Genomic DNA, 21145 nt, shown 5'->3' on the forward strand with positions numbered 1-21145 from the left:
TGGTCATTGACAAAAATAATACACACAACAATATAGTACTATGTGTCGTATTTAACAGATCCCTGAGCTCCAGTTGTGCAGCCTTAGTGATTATTCTCATTATTAATCATGTTCACTGACAGTCAATGGCTTTTGGCAACAACGGAAAGTAAAATGTTGATATATTTTTAGTTTACTTAAATTAACAATTAGCAACAGGAAATTATCTCACCGGTAGCTACCGCACTACTTTCAGATGAAGATATCTGTCCAATAATATAAAAAGGTTAAACATTATTCATAATATATACAATTATATAAAATAGAATATTCTGCATAAGTACTTTCATCTGAAGAAATAATGAATATGTACTTTTACTTAAGTTAACTTTTGAATACAACGCCTTTACTTGTAATTAAACATATTTACAATCTGGTGTTGCTACTTTTACTAAGGTAAACTACTTCTTGAACCACAACTGCATTGAAGTGAGAAATTAAGAAGGAAATAAAGGAAGCACTTTTTTTATTCATACATAATCCGTAGATATGTGCAGGAATGTGTTTTGGGGTAAACATGTAACGTGCGTGCACAGCAGCTCAAGGATAACTGATGTAGGGTATCACAGCTTGACTTTGAGCATCACAGCAAAAAATAGATAATTGATAATTATATATAATATGATTTCTAATTATCCACTATATATATATATTATAAAACATCAATGTATTTACAATAAGATAGTAATTGGGAAACTCCAGCAGGTTTATCCCATGTGATGAATGTGCTGAAAAGGCTTGTCTTCGCCCACCTCCGACCTCAGGTGATATCATCTGGACCCTCTGCAATTCGCTTACCAGCCTCATGTGGGAGTGTATGACGCCATCATCTACCTGCTGCAACAAGCTCAGTCGCACCTGGATGGAACCGGTGTCTCCGTGAGAGTCACTTTCTTTGACGTCTCCAGCACCATCCAACCATTGCTTCTGAGTGAGAAGCTGCGGGTGGTGGGGGTAGACTCGTCCACCTGGATCACTGACTACCTCACAGGCAGACAACAGCTTGTCAGAATGGGCCGTGTGCTGTCTGAACGGTGGTCAGTGATGTTGGAGCCCCACAAGGGACTGTTCTGTCTCCCTTCCTGTTCACTCTGTATGCCAATGACTTCCAGTGCAATACGGGGTCATGCCATCTGCAGAAGTACTCTGATGACTCTGCAGTGGTCGGGTGTATTAGGATGGACGGGACGAGGAGTACAGGGCAGTAGTGAGTGACTTTGTGGAGTGGGCCGGTGAGAATCACCTACTTTTGAACGTGAGCAAGACCAGAGAGATGGTGGTGGACTTCAGGAGGAAGACGACAGCTCCTTGACCTCTGAGTGTCCTGGGAGTGGACATGAACATGGTGGAGGAGTACAAGTACCTGGGTATCTCAATCGACAGCCGACTGAACTGGAAGGCCAACATCAACGCCGCCTACAAGAAGGGGATGAGTCGACTCTTTTTCCTGGAGAAACTTCGATCCTTCAACGTGTGCAGCAAGATACTGAAGATGTTCTATCAGTCGGTTGTGGCCAGTGTCTTGCACTTTGCCAGTGTCTGCTGGGGGAGCAGCATTCGAGCCGGTGACACCAACAGACTTAACAAACTGGTTAAGAAGGCCGGCTCCATCATCGGCTGCAAGCAGGAGCATCTGAAACAGGTGGTGGAGAGGAGGACGCTGAAGAAACGATTGTCCATATTGGACAACCCGGACCACCCTCTTCATCTCCTCCTGCAAGGTCAGCGGAGCACTTTCTCTAAGAGATTCATTACACTCTGCTGTCACAAGAACAGATACAGGAAAACATTCCTGCCCACTGCAATTAGACTGCAAGGCAAAGCAAGGCAAGTTTATTTGTATAGCACATTTCAGCAACAAAGCAATTCAAAGTGCTTCACATAAAAGCAGATTTAAAAACAGTTAAGAAAACATTAACACAGTCAAGAAAAATAAAATTTAGCAGTTTTGCAGTTTAAGAAATAAAATTTAGTAGTGAGATGCAGCATTGAGTCTAGTTCAATTAAAGGCAACCTCAAAGAGAAAAGTCTTCAAACCGTACAATAAATCACCTCTGGCCAGATTCACTGTGGACAAATGTTTTTTTAAATCTTTTTCATCTTTACACATTCATTATTGTGTATTTATGCACAGTTATGGTTGTATTCTTTTGTGTGTATATATAGTTTACATATTTTGCACATTCTGCAAACTGTTTACATTTAATTTAATTTCCTTAATTTACTGCAGCTATTGTAATTACTGTGTGTGTATATATATATATATATATATATATATATATATATATATATATATATATATATACATATACATATATATATACATATATATACATACATATATATACATACATATATATATATATCATTTTATATATATATATATATATATATATATATATATATATATATATATATATATATACATACATATATATATATATATATATATATATATATATATATATATATATATATATATATATATATATATACATACATATATATATATATAATTTTATTTTGTGTCTTTAGTTTATTTAGTTTAGTACATTTGGTGTCTGTAAAGTGTTTGGTGCTGCTACTTTGACAACAAATTTCCCCGTAGGGACTAATAAAGTATCTATCTCTCTATCTATCCATCTATCTAGGTTGGATGCTTGAATGTAAGAGCTTGCAGGGAGCCCCTGAAGGCATCGCGACTGTACGTCGTGTTTCGCTCTCAATCCTGGCTTGCATGTGTGAAATTCCTTTCACACAACAAAAGAATATTTTGCATAACGATGTTGCTGGTGTTTTGATAAACTGATTTATGCGTTAGTGGGCGGTTATGGCGCTCGTGATTGCGCTTCATAGGGATTTAAAATCAACCATCGGAATGATATCGTAATACATTTTAATTATAATTTTTATGAAGCACCGACGTACATTCATCTGAATACACCTTTATTTTATCCTGGTGGTGTCAGTCCCTCATCAAATAATAGAAACTGGTGTTTGAATGACAGGGAGTGTGCTGTGCAGAGGCAAGGCGCGAGCTGAAGTTGGCACCAGTCGTGTGGCACGTACACAGTCTGCAGGAGTCCCTGGAGGAGGGGTTACAGTAGAGAAGCGAGTAATCTGATCAAGAAAGGTTGGATAAAACATGCTTTAATAGCAACAAATAACACAAGCCAATCTAGGGTGGCAGTCTGGAGATGTCTGGCTGCCTAATCTGTTTCTGTTTTTTGTTAACTTAAAACCGACAGTATTTGAGGAGCAAGGGTGGGCACGGGTCAATCTCCATTAGATACATTGTACATATGAACATGAGTATAATGTGCAAATATAGTATCTGCAACAATCAATCACACACTGAATGCTTCATAAAAAATATTAACCAGAATGAACACATAATTGGCTATATTCCAGGACAACCAACATTTAAAATGAACAATTAGTGGTAAGCAAATATTTTCACTTATTTTAACTACTTTAAGTTATTAAAAATAATAACAAATCCTGCAAATATGACACGAATGTGTTGGGGGGTAGGTAAAAGCAGTAATAAAACAAATGTCACATGCTAATGTGACTACATCTCCCACAATGCATTTTCCATTTCCTGCTACGTCCGCATACTGCGCAGAAGCCCCGCAAATAATGACGACCACACGGATGCCTGTTGTTAAAAAAACAAGTAAACACGATTTCTTTCGCATTGTCGGATATTTAAACCATCTTCAGCGATGGCAACGTTCACGTGTAGACGCAGCTGTTTTGTCTGGTGATGTTTTATAAGCCCCGACGGACGTAAAGCACCAGTTTACGTTGCTCGTGGGTTTCAGTTGGTCGGCAGCGCGCGGGCTTGTGTCGCTGAAACACTTCCAGTAAAATACTTAAAACCTCGAGTGATCTTATAATTGTTTAATTTATATAAAGAAGACATTGCAACAGCGGCGGCATGAACAGGCGAGAAGGTGAGTCCAGTGTTGAGGCTCGACTCAAAGCAGCAACGTCGTTGTTGTTGGTTTGTTGTCATCGGGGACAACTGAGTGAAACGTTAAAGTCACGTTAACATGAAGACTTACTGGAGGAACATCTTTCCTATATCGCGCCACTTTCTTTGCAGCAATGCTTGCCGAGTTTCTTTGTGTGTTGGTATTTGTCATACGGGGCTGCAATGATCAATTATTTTAATTATTGATAAAACAGCGCCGCTGTTATCTCGTTTCATTCTCTAGTGAGTTGGGCCACAACATGTGAGATTAGAAGAAAATGCTGCAAACCCAAAGTTATGTCTCCAAATAGCTAAGTTGGCTAGTCGCTTAATTATCATAGAAAACTAATGAACTAGGCAGATGTAACGTGTCATAGTTGAGAAGCTAGAACCAGTGATGTTTTTCGGGGAGAGGGGATTTTTTAAATTTAAAACTGCATCAAATGATGAAACTATGATTACAAATGTTTCAAATGATCACATTTGTTTTAGTTATAGAGGTTCTCAAGAATCACACTTCCATTAAAGTTGCGGATTTACGGAGGAGAGACAGATTTTAAATGGTCAAAGTATCCTAATTTTGAGTCTCACAAATTGGTCAAGCTGAAAAAAAAGCCAGATCCTACAATTACCATAACTGGTGTCTTTTGTTAGTCGCTCATGCTGGATGCACACCGTATGTGTTTCAAAGCTTCATATCCACAGTTTGTAACAAATAACATTCAAAATGTAGTCCATAAGTCTCCAGCTCAAGTCTAAATATTGTTGACTACATCAGGGTAAATGACTAAACTGTTCTTTATGGGCCAAATCCGTGGATTGCCTCTTTGGTTCTGCCACGGCCAGTTTAGAGAAAATGACAGCAACCAGAGGCATTTATTATTGAAGACGAGCTGAAGTATTATCTACTTTTTCTGCCCAATGTCAGGCGAAGGATGTCCCCGGAGAAATGCCGATGCAGCGCAGGAGTCATCCTCACCTGTCATCGCTGCTTTCAAAGGTAACTGCATCCTCAGCATTTTGACCGCATTCTCCCCCCAAATGTTTGCTGTATGTCTTTTGTGTGAGGACACTATCCCTCAAAGTAAGCTGGGGTTTTCCCTGTCTGTTAAGTTTTCCAACAGGAGCTTGACACCAAACACGACAAACATGAGCGCCTTGTTAAGATCAGTCGGGACGTCACCATCGAAAGCAAGAGGACCATTTTTCTTTTACACAGAGTGACCAGGTATTTACTATTGTAACCCACCGTCATGTTAATTGGTGCATTTGAGTTTGAACTTGTTCTAGGATTTCTCGCTTTATTCCAATTTTTAACTGATTATACCGCTCAATTTGATGATTCACATGTTATTATAGTGGCTACATTTTTTTTCCAAGTTTCAAGAGGTTGTTCTTTGTCATTGGAATAACACAATGTAACTTCTCCTTCAGGGAGTATTTTAAAGCAAAGTGTGTCTTGCAGACCTTGTATTTCTAATTTGTACTACTGGTGTTGGTAGTGTCCCTAATGCAGACAATATTCTGAAAGAAGCAGAAGTTAAACTGGACGCAGTCCGGCAGAAAATTGGTCAAATTGCTGAAGAGCTCCGAGGAGAGGACATCTTTCAGTTTCACAGAGCTTTCACAGCAGGTGAGTTTCCGTTAACCTTTTCTGTTTAGGACTCCCTGAATTATCATGTACATGATTGTCATTATCTTCATGGTATTGCAGTTTTTCATCAGAGTGCATGTAAAAAAGGTTAAGTTTTCAGAAGAAGAAAAAACCTGTTGCGTAAAGATACCATCCTGTCAACCTAAAAATGACCAGAAAATATGTTTGGTCCTTTTACAAAATCTTTGATAGTTTTATATCCAGTAAATGGGCATGACTAGCCATGTACAATAAAGCAACAAGCTGCCGTTCTAGTGGTGTAGCTCTTAGGATATTTATGTGTCCACTTGAGTCCAGACTGAAATATCTCACCAACATTTTGCAGTATGTAAGCCAGCATGCTATTTAGCCCACAAATTGTATGCAGCAATATATGAGCAACAGGGTCAAAGGTCAAGGGGCCATGTTATGAAGTAGCATGTCCAAATCCAATGCACACTGGATGCAACGGTTCGTACTTCGCCAGGGCAGCTGCAGAACTTACTAAAAGTAAAAAGACAAAAGTATGTAAAGAGTGTCTTGTTAGCCTTTTGATTGAATGCTCGTGTCTGGAATTGCACCATATTGTTATTTCTTAATATGTATTGTATCTTATTATTTTACTGTATGAACTGAAATTAATGAAAAAAATATACGGTAATAATATAGCCAACAACATAAACACACAGTATCTTGTGTGCATACATCTTGTACATACTTATCCAGTGTCTTACCTCCTCTCATGTACAAACTCAGACATGAACTCATATACAGTACATTTAGAGTCATTAACATACAGTACAGTACACATGTACCCACAAAGCTGCATACACATATATCCTTACCATACATCTGTCTGATTTTATACAGTACTCATCTTATTTACCTTCAGAGCGAAGAGTCCTGGTTGTCCTACAGTCTAATCTCCCATTGGCACATCATTTTACGACAATGACTTCATCTTCATTTAATCACATTTTATCATTCAATTCTACATCTCATTGTAAATTATATCTTCTCTAAGAAGGACACCTTGTTCACCGAAGTAATGTATAAAGTCTGGCGATAATTTCTTCAAATGTAATAAATTCTTTATTTGAGAAACAAGCTCTACTAAAAGGGCTGTAGTCAAAAACTTAAATAAGTCTGCTGGGCTGGTATAACCTTAGCTGTCCTATTTGTGCTTTTGGTTTATTGCAAAGTCACTGATAGTGTGAGAGAGTGACCTTGATGCGGGCTTGGATATGACAGACACACCCTGATAAAGCTCAGATAAAGTTGTTTTCCCACTAGCGTCAATGTCAGTTTTTGTTAGCGTAGCCAAAGTGTCTGCAGTGTTTGGAGAAAAGCATTACAGAGATCGAGGGTGAGCCGTTATCTGGCAGCTGGGGAAGTCATTTTTAGATTGTGGTCACTCAGGAATCACCACTGCAACATCCGCGACGTGACCAATGGCAGTTCCCACCAATTAGGCGCTTCATTTTTTCCACCGTTTTTTATTAGATTGAGACTGGGCCCGCTGCTCTGCGTCTGCAGATAATATGGGCTGGACCAGAAGTCTCCAGGCATGTGTAATGGGTCTGCTTTTGACCATCAACGTTGTTGTGGGCTCAATCTGAACTCATTGCCACTGATACCAGGGCAGCGCTCTGTGACCTGCAACTCGGTGGTCAAACATTGAACTCCACTAATCTGTAAATCATCTGTGGCCATTCATAAATGTTTGTTGAATTATTATTATTCTACTAGATCTACTAATTTACTATGGCCTCAATTTTTCCAACAGCTGTGCCAATAAAATCCCTCTGCTTTTCTTTTTCATTTTCATTGTTTATACGCCTACTTGTTTCTGGGTCTAGTGACCAAAAGGTAACTGCTGCTTCTGGCTAAATAACACAAACAGCTCCTGGAAGGAAACTTGAACTCCGCCTGCCTGCCTCAAAGCCTGTGTCACCTTTTCATGTGATTTCCTGTCCCACTTTATTTTTTCTCAGCCCAGTGTGAAAGCTGTGGGGCCACTGGCAATGTTTAGATGTTTGTTTTTATGTTGCTAAAGGTTGTCAGAAATGTGTTGAAAGACTGTTCGTACTTGAGAATAGGATATGGTCCCTGTTTATTTAAAGCCCTTGACTACATAAATATTGACAAAGTATTATTGCATAGGAGCAAATGTGAATGACTAAATGAGCAAAAACAAAGTTCTAAAAAAAAACAAATATTTTAGAAGTTAGTTAATAACTTAATTCATAATAAAGTGCCGCTCAATTACCATATGAAACTGGCACCAGACAATGTAAACGTGTGATGTAAAGATTGATATGTTACGTGAAATAATAAAACATACCTCACTCGACCTGCTAAGGGCGTATCGGGTGCAGTGCAGTATTGCCCGAGCCAAAAATAGCACAGGGATGCTGCGGATGTAAAACGCAGTTCGTTCACAGGCGGTCGGCAGGAATGTAAACACGCTTGTCCAGACAATGTTGATTTCCAATACACAAAATATCCCGTTGAAAACAACCAAACCTTTCCAAGTTTGGCAGAACAAGTGTCTTAAGTAGGACTCCATTGATCAGATTAAGACCTGGATTGAGATCACTGTTTTTGTGGGTCCTTTTTTTAAAAAACAAAAACAAAAAATTCATCATGTGTAAACCACTGAAGTCAAGTCGGGCAAATGAAGTGGAGGTGAGCTACATTCTCCTCTCGCATATCTGGATCAAACTGCAGCTCGCTGTGCGCAGATGGGATACCCTTTGAAGTTCAATTGCCGCTCCAAAAGTAAACCTCTGACACAAAGTCTTCCGTCCTGTGATTATTTGATAGTTGTTTACAAGGGGCCAGAAAACAAATGAGGGGTCATCGTAACTCGCGACAGAAATAAATGACCACAATCAGCGTCAGGAAACAGGTTTTATTTGAGTCATTATCTACATCTGGGATCTCCAGTGTGCAGATACCATGGAGTGTTTACACACACTCTACGTGCTGTGCTCATCCGATACACAATTCACTGTTCTTCTTTTTTTTGTTGTTGTGGGAATTATTAGTAAATCACAAACGCAACAGCTGGAGCAGTGAAATATCTGGATGCATTCCCTGATGTTGTGTGGCGGCTCGTCTCAATGCCATTTTAATGCATTTAGGAATCCAGGAGTATGTGGAGGCCGTCTCCTTCCTGCACTACATCCGTGATCGCAGCCTCATCAGCCTGGAGGAGATCAACGCCAGCCTGGTGTTCATGAGAGCAGAGAAGGTAGAGCCGACGGTAGGTGACATTGGGTGTTACCGTGTGCCACAATGCAGAGTTAGACAACATAACAATCAAATTTGGCAAATGTTGCTGCGGGGATAATAATTCATCTGTACGGTCTGTTTAAAAGACATCATCCCCAACAGTGTTTGTAATCTCTTGGTCTTTAAAAAAAAATATTCTTTTCGTCTCAGGGCTTGGCCGAAGCGCCGCAGACGGGCGGTCAGGTCCTGACCTTCCAGGTGACGCCCTCCGACTATCTGCTCGGCATAGCCGACCTGACCGGAGAGCTGATGCGGATGTGCATCAGCAGCGTGGGCAACGGCGACATTGACACGCCCTTCCAGCTGAGCCAGTTCCTGCGGCAGATCCATGACGGCTTCTCCTTCATCGGCAACACGGGCCCGTACGAGGTGTCCAAGAAGCTGCACACGCTGCGACAGAGCCTGGGCAAAGTGGAGGACGCCTGCTACGCCCTGCGCGTCCGCGGCTCGGAAATCCCCAAACACATGTTGGCCGACGTGTTCTCCAGTCGGACCACACTCCCCGAGCCCGAGGAAGGAATAGTTTAAGCCCCGACAACATTGTTCATGCTCTCTACGGCGTCATTGTCCGCGTTAGTTCCAGTTTGTATGTATTTTTACAGTTTGTGACAAGCTTGTTAATTCTGTTTTTATTATTAGAATAAAAGCGTTTTTTTTCAATAGGCAATGGATTATTTTTCCTTTGATAAAGATTTGATGACTTCAGTTGTTTTGCATGAATAAAAAGTTCTGTGCCAAATATGTCAAGCTCGCCCAGTCTTTTAGCTGCTTTGATAATGTGTGTTTATTTTATTTTGCTCTCTGCCCTCCCCTCGCTCTATCACACAGATAATCTAAGGTAGAAGCATTGGCAGCTTGCACACACTGCATACTCTGTGGTGGAGGATCATGTGACCTTTATATGCCGTACGTGCCTGTTCTCTGGCAGACACACACAACAAACCCATTACTTCCTTCTCTCTTAACAGTCCTCAACACTGCAATGACATAAATGCATAATAAGGTTTCGAGCACGCTTAGAAATATTTCTGGCAGAGAACCAATATCCTCCTGCTATTTTTTCATCTGCTCCTGGTAATTACTTCCATCCAGATAGACAATGCTGCTGTGTTAACAGATGGCCTGCATAGTCTATTAAGAGTGAAATTTAACTTAATAGAAAGTGTAATTAGTGAGTCAAAAGATTTTCCTTTCTATTCTGATGCAGCTTTTGTGCTTCACAGCCTGTAATTGCTCTTCTCTCATAAAGTGGAGCTTTAGGATGATATGTATCTTTCCCCGAGTAATACTGTTATATGTATAAAAATGTAATGCATTTAATATTCATCCACACAAAAAGATAATCTGTCATTTCGCTGCTCTTGGTGTTCTTTGCAAGAGAAAAGCTTTTAATTTAATTCAACTCTGCCGCCTTGTGGTCAATATCAGTACTTCACATGAACAACTTGAATCTTCACCATAAAACTAATGAACATTTTGTAGAAATAGGATCTAATCTTGTTTAAATGGTGTGAATTAAAGATTGATTCATTTAAAATATTAAAAAGGGTGGTTGCATTTTATTTGGGTAGTCAGAGAGACAGAAAAAGCTGTTTTGTTACTTGTGTTGTATGTGTAAATCAATTAGGCAGGTAAATGAAGGAACACACATTTCATGTTATGTCATTTTATATTTTAAATAATATTCAAATGTGTCTCTGGGCACATGCCAACTTTGCAGTTTTTTCTTTCTCCAGAATAACACAAATGCACAGGTGTAATTAATAACACTAGCGAGGGACTCGCACCTGAACTGAATCAAGCCATCGTTAATGGTATTAGTTACACCTGTGCATCTCCTGCTGCAACTAGTATGCAGAAATTAGCAATGTGACTTACACCTGTATCAGACAAGTCAATATAAAATCCAATCCACATTTTATTTTGCAATCACTAACTATTTTAAAAAGCCCCACAGCTTGCAATGGACTCAACCACCGCTCCAAAGACTCATTTTCTGCTGGCCTCGGCCATACTGTTTTTTTTTAGGTCCAAGTCACTCTCACGCATGGCCTCTACATGCAGTGGGATATGACAACAAAGAAGAAAACTTGAATCATGAACATTCATTGGACACAGTTTCTAACCAAAGGAACCAGAGACAGCGTTATTCATGGCGCAAGATCTGAGATTGTGAGCCTTTTGATTGCCTCTCTACGGCTCTCAACATGTGGACGCCAAGCCAGCAGCTCGTAGCTTATGATGCTAACATCGCAAACAATGGCAGAAGTTCTGACGGTTGAAGAAAAGTTTACCTGAGAAAAATTCCGCAGCGATGGTGTCAGTCAGGACCCGAAGGGGCACGCTTACGTGCACTAAAAGCATGCATGACCTGCCAACATGTCAACAAAGCAAGAAGAAACTCAGATTACAACACACACAGAGACAGTGACTTTATTCACTGCTCAGGCAGAGGTTATTCCACTATATATTTACATAAAGAGTAGTTGTTTGGTGCTGTATTGATGTTCGGCATGTTATATACAGCTCCTGTAGTTTAAACCCAAACCCCCAGTACCAAAGGCAGTGGTGCACATTGCAACAAACGCCAGATAAGGACTTTTAACATATTCATCCTCAATAATCACGTATTGTGAAGGTCCTCTAAAAGCTCATGTTAACCATTTTACTTAAATTGAACACAATTAAAACACCAAGCAACTAAATCAGCATGAATAGATTTCACTGGTTACTTGTCTCAACACTTTGAGACCAAAATTCAATTCACCTCCAACTGAACGTGAGAAAAAAGTAAACACAGTAATGACTCCATCTGGTGGATGACTTGTGGTACTGCACTCATCCTGAAAAAAAAAAACACGGAGGCCTAAGACATGAACTATATCATTAGATCTATAAATGTCAATACATGAAACGTCAGACAGTCATCAAAGGTATATGTGAACTAAACTGCTCAGAGAGACTCTGAAAGGATCAAATCCAGTTCCAGATATTTTCTCTGCAACCTTTTCTTTGCTATCGAGGTAAGAAATAAATGACATCGGTGGCCACTAATTTCAAGCATTAAGTGTGTGTCATAGGTGCCCAACATGGCAACAACAGTCATCACGAAAAGTCATGTGACTGAATCCTCATTCCAGTTCATTTCAAAACTTGAAGTCAATATGTCTACTGTGTAATACTGTCAGTAAGACTGGACAGGAGTATGCAGATCAAACACACTCCAACCCGTCGTGCATCACATCCCCCCCCCTCGATAGTGGAGCCTCACTCAGTATAAAGACTGGCCTCTTGTTGTGTCGGCTGAACTGAGCTCTTTATCGCGAGTCTTGTCCATCAGCAGCTGAATGAAAGGAACATTTGGATGTGTGGGAAGGAGGACGAAAAAACTCGGCTCTCTGTGGGGTCTCTTCTCAGTCATTCCCTCCCGGCCTAAACAAAGGAAGACTGTTGTGTTTACGTCAGGATGTTTAGAGCATCTAAAAATATGCAAAAATAACATGCATTTTTTTTTTTTTTTTTTGCACACAAACAATTACTTGACCTACATATTTTAAATACACGTCTGTTAACATCGTGCATGACTGCAGGGACATTATGTGTCTTCATATATGTCGAGTTTTTGCATTTCGAAATAAAAAGGAAATGTATGTTGACAATAGGATGCAGAACAACAAAAAGCCATTGAAACGATCATGTGTAATGACTCTCCTCGCAAAACAACTGTTGTGTTCCTTGCACATTTTAGATTGAATTAGATTTTAGATTTAAAAAAAAAAAAGGTTTTTATTTATTTAGCTACCTGTGTACTTTCAAAAAGTTAAACAAAACACAGAAATGACAACAAAAAAAGAAATAATGGTCATTACAACATCCCTACCAGTGTGTGACTTCAACAGAGTTCTCGGTCGGAGGACAGCATGCTTTTCTTTTTAAATCTAAATGTCTTTACTTCAGCAGCTGTAGTTGTAATGTTGTTCAAACCAATAAAGTGTGCCTACGCATGGAAACAGCAGCCCGCTGCCTCATAGGCTGGCTGCTGTGCTCCTGAGGCGGGCTGAAGGAGTCTGGAGTCAAATTCCTGAACACGTAGGAGCTCCTCGCGGCTCCAGCACGACGCGCGGCGCAGCGGCGCAGCGGATAACGGATTACTGATCGCTCCTCGATAAAAACGCACATTTAAATTAAGGTGGAATCATCTGCCGTCAGTCTACTGCAACCCGTGGGGTGTTTTCTTGCTTTCCATTTCCCCACAGGAAACATGACATGAGGATCGTTTCTCTCTCCAGACCGTCTGTTCACGCGCAACCCACTTGTTTGCCGCAGAGAAGAACTGTGGGAATCTAAAGTACGAGGAGGCTGTCAATACTGTCGGGAGATGTTTGTTATGGACACATAAGAGCGCGTGTAGAAAGCCGGTTTCACACGTCATTCTGAAGTGGGGGGAAAACAAATTACAGCCTGGGTTCATTTTTCCACAACGGAAATGAGATCAGTGCCATCGGCTGGCTCCACTTCTTCTCCAACATGGTCGGTGTAGCTCCATGTTCAGCAGCACCGGGGTCTGCTGCTCGCTGACTTCTCCCCGCCGGCAGCGGCTCGTTCATGGGAAGATGTTTGCTGGCCTGATGGGGCTGGGATGTCGGAGCAACTCTCTGCTTCACCACTGCGAAGTCACGGAAGGTAAAAGGGGCATTTTATGTGTGTCTAAACTATCAATGGCAACAATCTTGTAGCTTTTCCGTGGAAGGGATGATGATGATGATGATGATGACGATGATGATGATAATGATGATGAATGCTGGTGTGACACATGATACAAACATCATAATTATGAAGTGAAATAAGGCACAAGTCACATAAAATAAACTAAGCCAAGGTAAGTTTATTTATATAACACATTTCAACAACACAGCGTTTCAAAGTGCTTCACATAAAACCATTAAAAGCATCAAAATCCAGAAGAAAACAAGATTGAAAAACAATTAAGAACATTTATTAAAACATTAAACCATTAAAAAAAAAAAATAGAATAGTTGCAATGCAGTTTAAGAAATATAATGAAGGGGTGAGACGCAGAAACTGATTAACAACTTTGAGTCTGGTTAAATTAAAGGCAACAGTAAGCAGAAAAAATAAACTCACTACATAGACGAAATACATAGCAGAGTCCTTGCATGAGAGCGTGCAGTGGGTCAGAATATTGTAACAGTCCAATCCCTCCAAAACAAGACTTTGTTATTTGCACTGTGAAGCTTAGTGTCACTGTGTCAGCTGATGAGTCCACACTGCTTACTGCTCCTGACTGTCCATAATCACTTGTCTTCAGTCAATATAATTCAACGCTTGGTCACCACACTACGAGCGCAATTTCAGTTTACAACCTCACAAAAGCAACACATATCTCTTTCAAGCACAGAGCCGGTGTTTCATGTCATGCTACACAACGACAGCGAGGCATCCGCAGCTGTAAACAGCTGGTAAGGTGACTGACATTGATTATCCAACAGCCTGTTGAATGTGCGTGACGATTCAGCATCCGAGAGAAGAGACCTGCTGCTTGTCACACTTTTACACATTGTTGATATTTTAAATGCCTCCATTCATCGGGTCATAAGGCCATCTCATGTGACAATTACTGACAATTATACAATTGACGTGAAAATGTCAGATCAATGCTGGCGTTTAACCGTTCTACCAAGAAATGAAGAAGCATTTTAGGTTTGTTGGGTGTATTCATCCTCACAGTGTCAGTCTCCCGCTGCTGTACCGTGTCTTCACGCTCAGCCCAAACATATTCAGCTGGTTTATAATCCTCGGGTGACCATACAGGAAGTGGGGAGCTGTATTAGTCTCACCAGAGCAGCGATTCTTAATCTCGACTGTCGTACATTATAGTTCAGTTTCCCGTCAGCCATTGTAGGCGTTTTGTTTTTCCAGAAACATAGATTCACTTCTGAGTCACCATCGGTCACACTCATGGTCAAAAGACTTTCATTTCCCTATTTCTGTAGCCGCGGTCACGTGCTGGCGAGAAGTTGCACATCTGCCGAGCACTGCTGCTTTTCAAGAGGCCGCCGACATGCAGATCTGCTGATGTGTGTGTGTGTGTTTGATTGTGTGTGTGTGTGTGTGTGTTCAAGGGGGCTGAACTTGTTCCTCAAACGTTTGTGTTTTTAATGAGATCCCCTGCATTCCTCTGCTCTTTGGCCGAAGCACTTTCAGCAGCCAATGGGATGCAGCGTTTAACCTACGGGCTCTGAGGAGGGCCTGTTTAATCCACAAAGGTAAATAATCGAGCCTCCTCTGGCTGGGACGCTTTTAGCTTTCCCACACTTTGTGCCGAGGCTCCTCAACGCGAGCCACGGGTCGCAAAGAGAAAGCTGTTATTGTCGCAGAGGGGTCGTTCGGCCCACGGCGTTGAACCGCTGGAGGTCTCCTCTTGCTTATTTGCCGTTTCTGCCGGAATTCCTGGCAAACTATTTTAGCACAAAGCCTGACAGGAAGCAGCAAATGACATACCTCTGAGGGGCTTCAACAGAGATGTCAATGCCCCCTCCCCCCGCCCCCCTCACACACACACGTATGTACACACACATACACACAATGGGCCTTGATGTATTTCCTTCCCCTTGACTGAGAAGAGCCGTCTTTGTGTAAGCGAAGCATGACGAGGGTGCAGTACCACTTTCTATCAAGAGTGCTTCCCCTTTCATTCTTTGGCTCTCTTCAGGGGCTCCATGCTGTATCTCGACCCCACCAGATGGTGGCCGGTTATGTTTGGTACCTACGGAGAGGAGAGTGTTGGGTTTCTTGAATGGGTTATGGAACAGTGGCCACGTCTGTAAAGAAACACTCACGGAGCGGTATGCAACCTGAGCTTTAGTGCAGCGGTCCCAGTGGCCTGAAGCCATCCAGCATCCCGGGCACAATGGGAACGCCCCCGATGCTGCTCTCACTGACAATCAACAGAATCTAACATCCCAACTCTGCCTTGAAATTGTGTCTCTTCCTCTCCAGTCACATGTGAGGCTTCAGGATTGACATCAGTGGGGGGATAGTGGTCAGGGTTTGTTTGATGCCCTGAATAGAGCACGGAAATGAATAACTGAGCTCCCAATGAGAGGAAAAGTGTCAGTACAATGTGAAGTCCTGACTAGGTGCGCGTGTGTTTGATTGTAACTGATGTATAATTGTGTCATTAAGTGTAAAAGGGTTTTACAATGACAGTAGCATGAATGCCCCCCAGTGTTCTCCGCACAAAAGTGTATGTGTCAGTGTCTCTCTCTCTCTCTCTCTCCCTCCCTCTCTCCCTCTCTGTGTGTGTGTGTGTGTGTGTGTGTGTGTGTGTGTGTGTGTGTGTATGTGTGTGTGTGTGGGAGGAGTGAATTGAGAGCCAGAAGGGAAAGAGGGCGCGACGCAGCTGTACACAAAGAGGCTGTTGATCCCCAACATTTCAGCCCGTCTCCGTCTGTGAATCCTACACGTTCTACGTCTTGGTCACGTGGAGCTGCAGCACCTGCAGGTGTCCAGCTCTGAACACAAACCTCATCATCCTGCTCTACCGTCGGAGCTGCTGCTGTTTACGCTGATGTTTGATCACTTCTTGGGTTGGTCACGTCCACCTGCAGTGGTTCCTCTATGGACCTCTATGGAGTTGTTTTCTTTGTTTGGGTAATAATTAAGATAACTAAGTTGTCATTTGTGTGTAGACAACTTGGTTATTTGTGTCCAGACGAACCCTTCAGTGTCTTTCGACCAGTAGCAGTATGAGGTCAATTAGTAACCTTACGAGGGACGTGGCTGCATGTTTCTTTGCACCTTTCTGTTGTGCAAACACAAATGTTTTTACACACTAAAGATAAAGACTCTCCCACTTTCTAATCGATCAGTTTGATCAGTTTTTCCCTGTCTTCCCTGTCACTACTCTTTCCACCTTGGATTTAAAGCTGCACTATGCAATATCAAATGAATGAACAATGAATCAAAGGCCGACATGTACACATGTGAAAGGAGTTGCTTATAGTCACAAAGCCAAAGAGAAGTAGCTCCTGACTATGTTCTCTCTCGTTCCTCTCAGGTCTACGAAGCGCTTTTTTGGTTGATTCGCTTTCATCAACTTTGTTTGTTCGTAACAAAAAGCTCCGGCATTGTACACTATATTTCTCGGCTACAGAGCCAGATATTTCTTTCAAGAGATCAGACTCATGACTTCATAAAGTAGACGCTAAAAAGACTTTAAATGAGTGCTAATGTTGCTCCGTATCCACTGCATGTGGAGGCTGAGTAACGGATGGCTTACAATTAACCATATCAACTTCATAGGATGATTCATCATTATGTAAATTATGTTTTTAAAGCTTGTTTCATTATCCCAGTGGCAAACAAAATATGTGAAATATAGTGTTGTTATAATCACATTGATATTTATGACATGTTTGCTGATGGCGTCTTTTCTTTCCCATCCAAAATGTGTCCAACGTGTACTAAGCGTCAAACGGGCTTGTGATTTTCTTACTTAAATCTTAGTAGCCTTGTTAGCATCCAAGGTTGTCCTCGACTTATCCTATTTGGTTGAACAATCGATGGGTTGACTTTAATTGGCGGATCTGTAAAACTGCGTTTTCTCCCCACAAACAATCACACAAAAGCACTACTTTAAAACTCGTGTTCACCAGAGATATGCTCACAGATTTCTCACATTCTTCAGCATTAAAAAAAAAACTAAATCGACCCAGAGGGCCTTCCAGGCATCAGAGCAGTGTTTTGTTCCAACATGAATCAGATTCATTCAGCTTTCCTTCAACATGGCTGTGTGTTTCAAAGAGAAACTGATTCAAATGTAACTTCAGGAGTTATTATTCATGCCGACCTCTCCTTCGCTGGGAGGCGGGCCTGAACTCAAAATGACAGTGTGGCTTTGGTATTTCCCAACAGCTGGAGCAGAACTCTGGGAAATGTCTGACATCTGTTTGTCTTTCGGTTATAGCGATGCTAGCGCTGAGGGCAGAGGGGTGGAAGAAGTCATTTTGGTTCGGTTATATCACAATCGGAACACTTACAATATTAAAATCTTGTGTAACCGGCACATTTAGCGTCACATATCCCTGATGACTTCATGCATGCACAGCTAATCCTGCCACTTCTATGAGCTCACTTGTTAGCTTCCTCATGACCGTGTGTCCAGCTTAATGGTTCATCTCTGCATTGACAGGTGGCAGAGCATCAGGGACAGCTGCCGGCTGCGCTCGTAAGAGGCTCCACCGAAGACCGGGGTACATGAGAGGAGAGCAGTCCAGACTTCAGAGCACCACTCACGGGCAGGAGGAGGAGGAAGAGGAGGAGGAAGAGGAGGAGGAGGAGGAAGGGAAGTCCACTTGTATTAGGAACGGAAAATCCGGTCGTCACACTGACACCACTGAGGGATTGAGCGCTCAGAATGAGCAACATCCTGATAAGCTTGCATGTGGCTCCTGGAAGAGGATGAGTTTTCTCCGCTCCGTTCCCCATCCTCTTCCTCATGTGGACTACAGTGCCAGTAATGGTGCATCCGGCTACCGGGGTCAATCCTCTCCGCCTCAAAATGAACTCAGGTCAAGCCATAGCCCGGCCGCCCGGTCCTCACCAGAGGACTCCTTTAACTCCAGCTTCAGTTTTATCCAGAAGTCTCTCCACTCCAGTCAGAAGACTGACTCAGATCCAGAACCACTAAGTCAATCAACTGAAGCACAAACAGAACCGGCAGCCTCGTCCACCGCGCACAATGTCTCAAAACAGTCCGCTCCGGTCCAACCACTGCCCTCCTGCACCCCAAGCAGCCAGGCGGAGAGAGAGGAGCCGTCATCGGGCAGGAGGTTTTGGCGGGAGTGTCTGTGGGAGGTCAGGCTGGACCTGCCCGACTGTGACTCGCGATCACTGGACATCGAGGTCACCTCCTCGCTGTCTGTGGACTCGGACACCGCCTCCGCCTCCTCCGTCACCTCTGGCTACGAGAGCGCCACGCCCGCCTCCGACCAAGGCTGGGACACTCTGGTGAAGAAGTACGAGGGGGTGCTGCAAGACTGCCTCCAGAACAACCGCACTCACACCAAGGTGGGCACGATTGGCCTCTGATGAGGAGGAGAGGGAGGGCTGTTGTCACACTCGCCTTTATCTGGTTGAGGCCAATCCCAACGCCAGGTTCAGAGTCAAGACTTTAACTAAAAAGAAATAGTTTTACATTCTGGGAAACACATATCTTCACTGTACTGCCAAGAGTTAGAGAAGATTGATACCTGTCATGAGAGCTCGTCTAACTCTCAGCAAGAAGCTAAATATGCCTGCTTCCCAAAATGTCAGACTTTTTCTTCACGCAAGAGCAAAATAGAAAATCTGAGTGTTACCACTCAGATTTCTGAGCAAGATTAAAAGACTTGTAGCTATCTGCCCTCTGCTATCTCACTGTGCTACACTATATATATATATATATATATATATATATATATATATATATATATATATATATATATATATATATATATATATATTCAGTATATTCAGTTTTGGATGACATTTAGGATTTTTGGCAATCCAGAAACGTAATTTAAAAAATAAATAATTTAGCAAAGTATCCTATATTATCTCAGGAAAGGAATATATAGCGATCACAGAAGCTTTCTAACTTCCTTAAGTCCCTAGAGTTACCCCGTCCTCAGTTAATAACTGCTAGAAATTGCAGCAGCTGCGCCGTTGGGTGACAATGACGATGACAATGGAGGACAACATGAATATTATGAACTACAATGATTAACAAGTCAATTAAAACAATGCGGTGACATTTGCATTTCCCGGACCATGCATCATTCGGTGTTTAACACACTGCCAGGGCGATTCATTTCAAATGTGATCGAAAGCGTAAATTGATTGCCCGTGACTTATGAGAGCCGATGATATTGAGGCTGCTCCATCACGAGTAGCCTGCCGCTATATCCTCACCAGCTGCAGGCAGGACGGGACCAGCGCTGACAGAAGAATATAATTTACAGTTGTAGTGTCGCCAGGTCAGTGTTCTTAACTTCATATTCAGTCCTCAACTTGCTCACCCGGTGTCACTTTGGAACGACAGTCGTTGCACCCACGTATTTATTTTTGGCCTGTGGCGACTGTTTGAAGTGCGTTGCCCTCTGGGCTGCTGGGTAATCAGTTGTGTCTTCTGCCTATCGCGTCTCCCTTTCAGATTGAGTCCATGATGTTGAAGCTGCAGAGGCTCCAGCAGAAAGCCGTTCTGGATGACGACTACGACGCAGGTGAGCCGCTGCTTTAACAAGCAAGTCGTCTCAGATGCCACATGGTGGAGCTGTGGATGGCTTAGAGAAAGCTTCAAGTTTTATGCATTTAAAAAAAAAGGTAGCGTCGTTCAAAGAGGGACACAGAGTTGCAGCAGCGTAACATGCTGTAATTCTCTGAAGTTCAGTCGGGACCGAGACTCAGTTTGAGGTTTAAGATGTGTGAAGTGCGTCAGTTGACTTTATTGCATCTCTTGCTAACTGAATTAGCTGTGGATGTTTGATAAAGCACGTGAGGCTGCGCATTAATTAGAGCTTAATGGTCTGTTGTTTAGCTGGGACAGGCTCTGACACACATTTCAAATCAAACCTATTGGAAAGTTTAGTGACTTTTACTGTGATTAATAAAGAATTCAATCTTAATTTGTTATATATTTAGTGCCTGAATGATACCTGTTGCTTTGATGACTAGTTTGTCAGTTGAGTTGACACTGACCTCAGTTGTGTTTTTTCTATTTTCTGGTGATGTCATTTGCACACACCACTTTGCTGCCGTAGTCCAACACATTTTTACGATCATGTGTTATCTGATCTTATCAGATCAATCAGCCAAGTTCAACTGAAACTGGACATTGTGAAACTATCGTGAAACTATTAGAGAGGCAAAATCTACATTTATTTACAAGAGCTCTAATAGCTTTTGATGTTTTTTAACTTTGAACACTGCATGGGAAAGTCGTCAAAACCAAACAAATGTAATCTGTAATTTTCAATCTGTCTCCAGATAAATCGACCGCTTTCTGGCTGGTCTGAGGAGAGTGTATTTTCTTTATTCTGACCCATTTCTTGGACCTTGTGACAAGAATAAAGGCCAACATCGGCTGTAGACCTTGAACTATTTAAGCAGAGTGATTATTCAGGTCAATGTGTCTT

At 42.0% G+C, this 21145-nt stretch overlaps 2 protein-coding genes across 5 annotated transcripts in view; both read left to right on the forward strand.

Moving 5' to 3' along the window:
* Positions 1 to 3665: 3665 nt before the first annotated feature.
* Positions 3666 to 9689, forward strand: tsnax (translin-associated factor X). Of its 3 annotated transcripts, none has more exons than XM_068568156.1 (6): positions 3666 to 3718; positions 4947 to 5018; positions 5132 to 5246; positions 5521 to 5651; positions 8798 to 8919; positions 9099 to 9689. In XM_068568156.1, exons 1-6 carry the CDS (start codon positions 3682 to 3684, stop codon positions 9474 to 9476), a joined length of 855 nt encoding a protein of 284 aa, XP_068424257.1. In that variant the 5' UTR covers positions 3666 to 3681; the 3' UTR covers positions 9477 to 9689. The 3 variants fall into 3 exon arrangements, with proteins under 3 accessions (XP_068424257.1, XP_068424258.1, XP_068424259.1); XM_068568157.1 differs by lacking the exon at positions 3666 to 3718 and adding an exon at positions 3732 to 3998; XM_068568158.1 differs by lacking the exon at positions 3666 to 3718 and adding an exon at positions 4565 to 4694.
* Positions 9690 to 13065: 3376 nt separating this feature from the next.
* Positions 13066 to 21145, forward strand: part of disc1 (DISC1 scaffold protein) — a 40896-nt gene continuing 32816 nt past the window's right edge. For both annotated transcript variants that reach the window (XR_011077090.1, XM_068568166.1), the window contains exons 1-3: positions 13066 to 13631; positions 18163 to 19040; positions 20164 to 20233. Coding sequence is in view for 1 of the 2 variants with exons in the window: in XM_068568166.1 (XP_068424267.1) it covers positions 13493 to 13631; positions 18163 to 19040; positions 20164 to 20233 (1087 nt within the window). In the remaining variant the exon portion in view is untranslated. The remainder of the gene's footprint in view (positions 13632 to 18162; positions 19041 to 20163; positions 20234 to 21145) is intronic.

The sequence above is a fragment of the Clinocottus analis genome, unplaced genomic scaffold (assembly GCF_023055335.1).
Source record: "Clinocottus analis isolate CAN_PGR_092001 unplaced genomic scaffold, fCliAna1.0.p SCAF_8, whole genome shotgun sequence".
NCBI lineage: Eukaryota > Metazoa > Chordata > Actinopteri > Perciformes > Cottidae > Clinocottus > Clinocottus analis.